Source organism: Cyclopterus lumpus, chromosome 25, assembly GCF_009769545.1.
Source record: "Cyclopterus lumpus isolate fCycLum1 chromosome 25, fCycLum1.pri, whole genome shotgun sequence".
Taxonomy (NCBI): domain Eukaryota; kingdom Metazoa; phylum Chordata; class Actinopteri; order Perciformes; family Cyclopteridae; genus Cyclopterus; species Cyclopterus lumpus.
The window spans coordinates 11,915,447-11,926,555 of record NC_046990.1 but is presented as its reverse complement, the minus strand read 5'-3'; the positions used below and the strand labels follow the sequence as shown (position 1 = coordinate 11,926,555).

Sequence of the window (11,109 nt, the reverse complement as noted above, 5' to 3'; positions counted from 1 at the left end):
TCTGGGATCAGTTTGTTCTGTTTGTATCTAGACAACCAGTCGTGTTGGACTAAGGTAAAACTAAGGTCCATAAAACCACAAAACTAAAACCGGCTCCTGGGCTCCGACCAGCCGGTGTGTCACTGAACAAATGTTTTAATGCTTTTTATCGGATTAGTCCACTCAAAGAGCAGCCGGCGGGTCGATGCTCCACTCGGGCTGATGGGTAATCGTGCTGCGCGGGCCTGTGGATTGGCAGACGGCAGCGATCCTACCATTGATCGACTCTCCTCCAGGGCCACTCTCATGCTAGCTTCCACCCAGCGTTTCATTTGTTTATGAAATATTGATATTGGCTTTCTATCTGCTCTTGGAGATGAGGAGATTCAGCTTGATGGAAGGAGCGCGTTTAGAGATGCTGGAAAATGGATTTGTGAACTGAAAGTGGTTTTGCTTTTTCTTTCTTGGGGGGGGGGGGGGGGGGGGGGTAAGTTTATATTTACAGAATTACATCAGAAAGGCTTTTGCTTTTTGTGCCAACACATCCACGTCGAGAAAAGGCATCATACCAATCAATGAGGCTCATTGCAACAGCATTGCTCTCTCATTGTTGGTTGTTAAAAACTTGATTGCCCTAAGATCTGCATGTTGATAGCGCCCTCTGTCTGCAAACTACCTCTGGTACCCTCTTCAGATCTCACCTCTTGCAGAAAACCGTCCTTTAACCTTCATTTGAGCACAGAACAAGACTGCTGTGGCTCCTGAAGCTTTAGCCATCCCATAATGACAGTCTACCGCAGCCGAAGCCTTTTACAGGGGAAGAGCTTCTTGGATCAATAGTGGTTGCCTAGGCAGAGCCCACACAACCACTAATGAATCCTGTGGCCTCCACAGGCCGCCACAGCCGCTCTATTCTGTCCACACGGGACCAAAACCTGGAGATACTTAACGCTCCAGGTCATAGTGTGTGAATCAGCCTCCTAATGCATCCACCACGTTGGATTAAAGACATTACAATGAAGAGGTTGGGATGCATTTAAGGTCAACACACCGTGCATGTAGGCAACCGGCGAGTTTCCAGTTGTGTTTGTCTTGTTCTGGGACGGCTGAGTGCTGCGTCGCACTGAGCTCGTCCTCTGGAACGCCCGTCTCGCTGTCTGCTCGCTGTCTGCTCCACATACTCACCTGTCTGGGGTTTCTAATTATCTAATTGTGTGCCAACGAGGTAGCAGGTGCAGTGTTGTGTGTTGGTATTTGGACAGTGAAGCATCTTCCTTTGTTTTGGTTTTGTACTCCAACATATTTGATTGAGAATGTAATGAAGATGAAGGCCAAATGTTGAGTTTGAGAATTACATTATTGTATCATGTTCAACTGACCTTTTTTTAATGCTTTTGACAATGCAGAAGGCCAATAACTGGGCTTAAGATTCATACACATACTTTAATATGAACGTAAACCCTTCAAAGGAATAGTTTACCAAAGGTTTTAAAATCAGAGGATTGATGCCACAATGTCTACAGAGATTTTAGTTTAGTTTAGCATAAAGACAGCAAGCAGCTAGCTGTTAGCTCGCCTGGCTCCATGTTAAAAACACATTAAAGGAATAGTTCGCCATGTTCAGCTACACGCTTATTTGCTTCCATATTGGGAGTTGGAGAGCTGATGGTTGTCTGCACGCTAACAATGAAGCTAACCCCAGGGTTAGCTTAGCGTAGCATACAAACTGTAAATGTATTTGTATTCAATACATCTCCTTTGTTTAGCCTCAGATGGTCCACTGCGCTGTGTATTCCACATGGAACATGATGCAGTCTGAAAACCCTCCAGATCCACTGAGATATGAAATGATGGCCGGCTTTTTGACTGATCCCATCCTGCTAAGCCGAGCACTTTGCACCTCGTCTGCAGGATATTAGCTCAGCCAAAGGTTATTCAGAGACTATCAAACCAGAGCTGCGGTCAGGAAATGCTGACTTGTGTGCAAAACATCAATTAAATTAGCCGGAGTGCCCGTTGCTGAGGAGGCACTACCGTGTTTTAATGGGCACCAGCGGTGCGTAAATCACATTTGTACAACATAAAAAGAGGCAGATATTAGATTATAGTTGTTTACACATCCATTAACTATTTGTATTTGGTCAATAATTGTCTGAAACACGTTTGCTGAACATTGATCATGCACTGATTTTATTCAGAGTATTTGGTTTGAACATAGACGTTGATGTGGTTTAATGATACATGACATTTTGATATTTATGGCATTGATCTCTACATGCACAGGGAGTGAACTTATGTTACGCATCTGTCAAAAAAGAAATCACAGTGGTTTGTTTGAAATCAGCAAAACAATAAGAGTTTAGTATGAGCAGGAATCATAAAAAGCTAAGAAAAATCATATAAAATCTTTAAAACAAAAGTGCAAAACAACACAGCAGCCATCGTTTAACAAGAAACGTTTAAAAAATCAAAAAATCAAATGACAAATGAAGAAATGCCTTCTCATCCATTTCATAATAGGCACAGCACGGTGAGCAGGGAGGCTTTGAGGGGTTGAACGTGTTTAAAACACAAGGCACATCGTCGCCTCTCCAGAGCCAAACTGAGCCTGAGAAAGGAACCTCTGCCCCCCCGACAGAGTCATGGGGGCAGCCTGCTGACGGAGACAACATGGACCCCCCCGACAGAGTCACAACATGGAGCCCCCCCCCCCCCCCGACAGAGTCATGGGGCAGCCTGCTGACGGAGACAACATGGAGCCCCCCGACAGAGTCATGGGGCAGCCTGCTGACGGAGACAACATGGAGCCCCCCGACAGAGTCACAACATGGAGCCCCCCGACAGAGTCATGGGGCAGCCTGCTGACGGAGACAACATGGAGCCCCCCGACAGAGTCATGGGGCAGCCTGCTGACGGAGACAACATGGACCCCCCCGACAGAGTCATGGGGGCAGCCTGCTGACGGAGACAACATGGAGCCCCCCGACAGAGTCATGGGGGCAGCCTGCTGACGGAGACAACATGGAGCCCCCCGACAGAGTCATGGGGGCAGCCTGCTGACGGAGACAACATGGACCCCCCCGACAGAGTCATGGGGCAGCCTGCTGACGGAGACAACATGGACCCCCCCGACAGAGTCATGGGGCAGCCTGCTGACGGAGACAACATGGACCCCCCCGACAGAGTCATGGGGGCAGCCTGCTGACGGAGACAACATGGACCCCCCCGACAGAGTCATGGGGCAGCCTGCTGACGGAGACAACATGGAGCCCCCCCGACAGAGTCACAACATGGAGCCCCCCCCCGACAGAGTCATGGGGGCAGCCTGCTGACGGAGACAACATGGACCCCCCCCCGACAGAGTCATGGGGGCAGCCTGCTGACGGAGACAACATGGACCCCCCCCCGACAGAGTCATGGGGGCAGCCTGCTGACGGAGACAACATGGACCCCCCCTCCGGAGATGCAGCCTCAGCATCTTTAGAGTGTAGGTGCAGAACATTATTACTGTATGGCGCTGCGGTATGGTTACTTATATAATTCATATTACAAACACACGCAGAGTAGTATGTTAAAAAAAGCTAAATTATTAAATACATTTACATCATCATTTAAATATCTGACACAACCCAGAAAGCTAATAAAAGTGCATTTGGGATTATTTTAACTATCTATCTGAAATACTGCTGATGCACTGATCTGACTTTTTCTCTCCTGATGTCAACATTACTTCTTCACTGCAGGTCAACTCACATATTCTCCGCTCACTCTTGCAGATGGACAGACGACACAAATCTACACCTCAATTTAAATGCAGCGCTCTGCAGCGTTTACTCCGAGTGCACACACACTGCCACGTTCTTGTGCCTCTCCCAGTAGTGGCAGTCTTCAGGAAAGCTCCACGCTGCCGCCGACTCCTTGTGGCGACTGACGGCGTGGACGACGAACCCGCACAGCTGCTTTTCCAACACCTCCACCACCGCCGGGGCGTTCCCCTTCTTCCCCTGGCCCTCCATGGCCTGCCGGATGCAGTCGCGAGGCACCGGCTGGGGTTGGCCGCTGTACGACACCACCAGGTTGATGTTGTTCACCTGAAGCACCTCGAACCAGTTCTGTCCCGCCACGTGGTGAAAGTGCTCCCCTGCTCGCCAGTTCCGGTAGCTGCTCCCTGAATGGTTGATCAGCCGCACTGACCAGCTGACCCAATCGTACTTCTTCACCAAGAACTCCAGCAGCTGCTGAGTCGTGTCTTGCAGGTTCTGCTCTTCCTTGTCTTGCAGGAGGTGCCGAGCGTCTAGCTGAGCTTGCTCCGGGAAGGCGGCGATGCAGGACTCGATGGTCGCCTTCATCCTGGACTCTACTTCTTCAATCTTGTTGCTCCACTCTTGGATCTTGTCGTCTTCTTCCTCCTGGCCCTGGGTTAAGGCGCAGTGGCCCAACAGAGCAATCAGACCCAAACAGAGGAGCTCTTTCATCCGGACACAGAAGTCTTCCAGGAGACGACGGTTCCTCGCTACGTACCTGCGAGACACAGGAACCATTAACATTCATACAGGAGTTTATCTGCAGCGATGACTATGTGAGAAGCATAGGAGGAGAACATCCAGAATTTACCTTTCAACCAACTCTAAAACAGACTCTCCGAAGCTGTTCGTCCCCATCAGAGCATCGTGCAGCACACACAGGTTCTTCTCCCCTCCAGTTTTGGCAAAGTGCTCCACAAAAAGTCTGGTCTTCACTTCTTTGAACTGCGGTTTTGCATCCAAGATGTCCATGTACTTCCGGAACTGGTTCCTAATGTTCTCCTCCACTGAGAAGTACTGGGAGTCCAGTTTCCCCTTCTTGATCTCGCAGTCGATGTCTTCCAGTTGGGTGGAGAGCACGTCGAGCTTGTTCCTCACCGTCAGGAACTGCTCTTTGACGTAGAAGACCTCTTTGCTGTGGACATTGTCTAGGGCCAAGCGGAGAACCGGGGCGGCGGCCTCACAGAGGGGGAACAGGTCGCCCACGGCGCTCGCCAACACCTCGGCCCCCTTCTCAAACATGTCCATCGCGGCCTCGATGGCCTCCTTCTTCTGGGCCACGAGCTGCTCCAATGAGGTGGTCATGTTCTGACACGCGAGGTACGAAATCTAGTGTCAGATATGAATAACCATTAGGGAGAATGATAAAAAGTAACAAGAGCAACATAACATAGTTAATAACCACATTTAATTGAATGTTTTTTAAAGAATCTTTGTTCCTCCATCATTAATAGGAGACTTTTCAAAAAGCACACACACACGAAGACGCTTTCTCCTTGAAGGTTAACAATATAAATATCCAGAGCTGAAACAATTGTTTGATTAATTGTTCACACTCGGCTTGCTGCTTCTCCACTTTGAGGATGTTCTGCTTTTCTTTGTCTCCTGATGACACGATGGGCATTTTGTCAAAACAGACAAATGACAAGAAATATCAGTTGTTTTGTAATTTCAGGAGATAAATATGAAGGTTAACATGGACATCAGATTTAAATGCAAGATTTAAGAAAGAGGAATGCGCCTTGAGCCTGAACAAGGTAATGACGTCATATAAACAAAATGGGGCCTGAGATAACTGGATGAGGACATGACAGATGCCCTTGTGTCTTCATTTCAAGGTTTGCCTTCGTCTCTGTTCACTCTGTTGTGGTGGATGGACCCCAAATGTTGCGTCACCCAACTCCTGACAAATAAACATTAATTTGGCTCATCTGAAAAGAGCATTTCTATATTTAGATTGAAGAATGGCAAATGAGCAAACTACTGGAAATCAACCAATCAAGACATAATGCGTATGCCAGAAATATCCTTGAGATTAAAAAAGGTTTGTCATGTGAACGAGCTGCACCGTGCACGTGTAACTGCCACGCGCGCAACGAGAGGCTTTTTACGCGCACGTCGTGGACACACCTTGCCGCATATTCACCCCTCTGATGGGAGATAAGGACATTCATCACATTCCTTTCATAACAATGCTGTTTTGTTTCTGTACCTCAGTGAATTGTATCTGCTGGTTCTTCTCGCGTGATGAGCTCCAACAAGTTGGTTTGTTCTGTTCCCACGGTCCTCTCCTCTGGTGAGGAGCTGAGGAGGTCCACAAGGAGCAGGATCCACGGAGGAAGAAGAAATGCGCACTCAATATCTGCAAAGGAGAGAGAGAGAGAGAGAGAGAGAGAGAGAGAGAGAGAGAGAGAGAGAGAGAGAGAGAGAACAATGTGGTCGCTTCCATTTTCCGTCTTCGAGGATTCAGTCTCAGATATTTAATGTTCTGTTTTTCTGATTATCAGTGTAAACATTTCTTCGACGGGTTTTTATCTGCGAGGTCTTTTGCGCACTTGGTGCACATCATCATCATCATCATCATCATCATCATCATCACCATCATGCCGTGCAGCTGCTACGTGGAGGGATCCGGACTCGAGGTAAGAAACTCATTTTGTTTTGTATTGTTGGTGTTGGAGGACGATGAATTGATGTATAATCATTATGTTGAATCATGAATGGATGTGCCGCACACACATATGTATGTGGTGTGAATTAAATGCAACCCAAACATTTGGATTTGTAAAAAAGGTTAAATCAAATGATTTAAATCAAATGATACCGATTTAAATCAAATGATACCGATTTAAATCAAATTATACCGATTTAAATCAAATTATACCGATTTAAATGTTCAAGGAGCGGATTTGTCAACAGCCACACCGCGTTTATTAATAACTGTGCGCGCGCCACCTCTCTAAAACATGCTCATAGGATCCAAATGAACAACGAATGACGGTTTGGTTCTGTATCACTTTAGTGACATTAAAGCTCGAGTCTCCTTCATCTGCGCGCACGCGACGCGCCCTCTGCGTCCATCAGAAGCTCAAAACCATTACGCGCATCGGTTCTCCTCCGAAACCACGAAGAGCTTCACGTCACGTGGGAGACTCCTCTTCGTTTCATGCCAATCACTTTGATCTGGATTTCTGAATCAGTGCACTATTATTTTCCTCAGGTGGATTTCTTTGAAACGAGCTCCGGCCACGGAGAGAAAAATGAGCTCCATCACATGATGGACGACGCGCGTCTGCGCCTCAAAGACGCTCATCCGCGTGTGCGCGTCTGCGCCTCAAAGACGCTCATCCGCGTGTGCGCGGCGCAGGTAAGAAACTCACTTCTTTGGTGCGCACTAATCTGCATTTCAAACGGCTGCAATGCACATTTTCCTGTTTCGGTTCTCAACTCTGAGTCAAACCTGTTCAGCTGGAACATGATGCAGGAGGGCCAAGTGGAGCCGTGTGTCCCAGGATGTGTGTCCCAGGATGTGTGTCCCAGGATGTGTGTCCCAGGATGTGTGTCCCAGGCCGTGTGTCCCAGGATGTGTGTCCCAGGCCGTGTGTCCCAGGCCGTGTGTCCCAGGATGTGTGTCCCAGGATGTGTGTCCCAGGCCGTGTGTCCCAGGATGTGTGTCCCAGGCCGTGTGTCCCTGGATGTGTGTCCCAGGATGTGTGTCCCAGGATGTTTGTCCCAGGCCGTGTGTCCCAGGCCGTGTGTCCCAGGATGTGTGTCCCAGGATGTGTGTCCCAGGCCGTGTGTCCCAGGCCGTGTGTCCCAGGATGTGTGTCCCAGGATGTGTGTCCCAGGATGTGTGTCCCAGGCCGTGTGTCCCAGGATGTGTGTCCCAGGCCGTGTGTCCCAGGCCGTGTGTCCCAGGCCGTGTGTCCCAGGATGTGTGTCCCAGGATGTGTGTCCCAGGATGTGTGTCCCAGGCCGTGTGTCCCAGGCCGTGTGTCCCAGGCCGTGTGTCCCAGGATGTGTGTCCCAGGCCATAGGCCGTGTGTCCCAGGATGTGTGTCCCAGGATGTGTGTCCCAGGCCGTGTGTCCCAGGCCGTGTGTCCCAGGATGTGTGTCCCAGGATGTGTGTCCCAGGCCGTGTGTCCCAGGATGTGTGTCCCAGGATGTGTGTCCCAGGCCGTGTGTCCCAGGCCGTGTGTCCCAGGATGTGTGTCCCAGGCCGTGTGTCCCAGGATGTGTGTCCCAGGATGTGTGTCCCAGGATGTGTGTCCCAGGCCGTGTGTCCCAGGATGTGTGTCCCAGGATGTGTGTCCCAGGATGTGTGTCCCAGGCCGTGTGTCCCAGGATGTGTGTCCCAGGCCGTGTGTCCCAGGATGTGTGTCCCAGGCCGTGTGTCCCAGGATGTGTGTCCCAGGCCGTGTGTCCCAGGCCGTGTGTCCCAGGCCGTGTGTCCCAGGCCGTGTGTCCCAGGATGTGTGTCCCAGGATGTGTGTCCCAGGCCGTGTGTCCCAGGATGTGTGTCCCAGGCCGTGTGTCCCAGGCCGTGTGTCCCAGGATGTGTGTCCCAGGATGTGTGTCCCAGGATGTGTGTCCCAGGCCGTGTGTCCCAGGTCGTGCGTCCCTGGATGTGTGTCCCAGGCCGTGTGTCCCAGGATGTGTGTCCCAGGCCGTGTGTCCCAGGCCGTGCGTCCCTGGATGTGTGTCCCAGGCCGTGTGTCCCAGGCCGTGTGTCCCAGGATGTGTGTCCCAGGCCGTGTGTCCCAGGCCGTGTGTCCCAGGCCGTGTGTCCCAGGCCGTGCGTCCCTGGATGTTTGTCCCAGGATGTGTGTCCCAGGATGTGTGTCCCAGGTCGTGCGTCCCTGGATGTGTGTCCCAGGCCATAGGCCGTGTGTCCCAGGCCGTGTGTCCCAGGATGTGTGTCCCAGGATGTGTGTCCCAGGATGTTTGTCCCAGGCCGTGTGTCCCAGGATGTGTGTCCCAGGCCGTGTGTCCCAGGCCGTGCGTCCCGGGCCGTGCGTCCCGGGCCGTGCGTCCCAGGATGTGTGTCCCGGGCCGTGTGTCCCGGGCCATAGGCCGTATGTCCCTGGATGTGCGTCCCGGGCCGTGCGTCCCAGGCCGTGTGTCCCGGGCCGTGTGTCCCGGGCCGTGCGTCCCAGGATGTGTGTCCCGGGCCAAGCGTTCCGGGCCATGCGTCCCGGGCCGTGCGTCCCGGGCCGTGCGTCCCGGGCCGTGCGTCCCAGGATGTGTGTCCCAGGCCGTGTGTCCCAGGCCATAGGCCGTGTGTCCCAGGATGTGTGTCTCAGGATGTGTGTCTCAGGATGTGTGTCCCAGGATGTGTGTCCCAGGCCGTGTGTCTCAGGACGTGTGTCTCAGGATGTGTGTCTCAGGATGTGTGTCTCAGGATGTGTGTCCCAGGCCGTGTGTCCCGGGCCATAGGCCGTGCGTCCCGGACCGTGTGTCTCAGGATGTGTGTCCCGGGCCGTGCGTCCCGGACCGTGTGTCTCAGGATGTGTGTCCCGGGCCGTGCGTCCCGGACCGTGTGTCTCAGGCCGTGTGTCCCGGGCCGTGCGTCCCGGGCCGTGCGTCCCAGGATGTGCGTCCCAGGATGTGCGTCCCGGGCCGTGCGTCCCGGGCCGTGCGTCCCAGGCCGTGCGTCCCAGGCCGTGCGTCCCAGGCCGTGCGTCCCAGGCCGTGCGTCCCAGGCCGTGCGTCCCAGGCCGTGCGTCCCAGGCCGTGCGTCCCATCTGACTTCACTGGAGGAACATTCTTCTCTCCTCCTTTGATCCTATGAATAATTCTTATTTCCTTTGCGCAGGTCATGTTTGAGGAGGAAGTTATTAGTTATTATGTGATGCTTCAGTCCTGTTGGCCCTCGGGGAGCTCAGTGAAAACAGGTGTAACGATGAAGTGAAGTATTCACGCCCTCTAGCGTACAAATTAGTGAACTGCACCTTTTCGCCTCTTAGTTTACTGGCCGTTCAATAATATATTCTAAAAATAAAACGACGATCTCAAATATTTCAAAGATACCAAACAGGCAAAATGTGCAAATACAATTATACAAGACCCTTAAAATATAGACATTATGAATAATAAATACATAAATAACACAAGGCCTCTTTTTGAATATTTTACTACACTGATAAAAATATTCTGCTTGATCTATTTAATAGAATGAAGGCAACTTTTATTCCATCAAATTATTATCTAGAACAAGCAACGCTGGTTTTTGTATGAAATACTTCATTTTTTGTATGGAACAAATTCAATAAGTCAACTTATTGTTGCTAGTAAAATCAACTTAATTTTAAATTTAGTCAATATAACTTTACTTTATCTGAACAATGAAATTATGAAATGAGTTTGAAAAGAAAAAACTACAAATTAAAAATAAGTTTTTTAAAGTAGAAACTAAATAAATATGAAATAAATATGTGGAAAAAAACCTCTATCTTGATTGTTTCAGATATTCTAGATTAAGAAGCTTCAAATATTCGGCTGTAAATTAAATTTGGTATTATATTATTGAACAAAATGATTGAACAAAATATCCAAATAATCCAACAACAAATTACATCGCAGTTCAAAACCAAAGAATTACCTAAAAAAGTAAAACCTTAAACTCGTTTGTCTGTTTCTCAAATGACTGCAATTTAATATTTGTGCTCGTTGGCAGAATTGATTGAGTTAGAAAGCAAATATTAAATATCTCATTCCATCAGACATTCTAGTAAAACTAGTTTATTTTGTATATAACACTAATAAAACACACACATTTATTTATATATATATATATATATATATATATATATATACATACGTTATATATTTTCTGCTATTTTTCTACTATTTCTGTCTAGAAATGTGACATAGCTAAATTAACTATGAGGGCCCAAAGTAGTGTGTAGACACCCAAACCATAAACAATAGTTCATCATTTCATTCATAAAGTGTCCACTCTTGATTTGTTCCCATTGAGCCACTCAAGCATTAGTGAGGTCGGACTGGTCCCAGCTGGTGGTCCAGTTCTGGGTCCCAGCTGGTGGTCTAGTTCTGGTCCCAGCTGATGGTCCAGTTCTGCTCCCAGCTGGTGGTCCAGTTCTGGTCCCAGCTGGTGGTCCAGTTCTGCTCCCAGCTGGTGGTCCAGTTCTGATCCCAGCTGGTGGTCCAGTTCTGGCTCCCAGCTGGTGGTCCAGTTCTGCTCCCAGCTGGTGGTCCAGTTCTGATCCCAGCTGGTGGTCCAGTTCTGGTCCCAGCTGGTGGTCCAGTTCATCGGAGGTGTTGGATGGGTTGAGGTCAAACTCTTCAATAATCGACTCCTCCATA

General features: G+C 49.8%; 1 protein-coding gene across 1 annotated transcript; it reads right to left on the bottom strand.

Annotated features, from left to right (window-relative positions):
* Positions 1–3,457: 3,457 nt before the first annotated feature.
* Positions 3,458–5,104, bottom strand: LOC117728241 (protein rapunzel-like). Its single transcript, XM_034529046.1, has 2 exons — positions 4,594–5,104; positions 3,458–4,500 (listed from the first exon to the last, which is right to left on the bottom strand). The coding sequence occupies exons 1-2, from the start codon at positions 5,085–5,087 to the stop codon at positions 3,810–3,812; spliced, it is 1,185 nt and encodes a 394-aa protein (XP_034384937.1). The 5' UTR covers positions 5,088–5,104; the 3' UTR covers positions 3,458–3,809.
* Between the last annotated feature and the right edge of the window lie 6,005 nt (positions 5,105–11,109).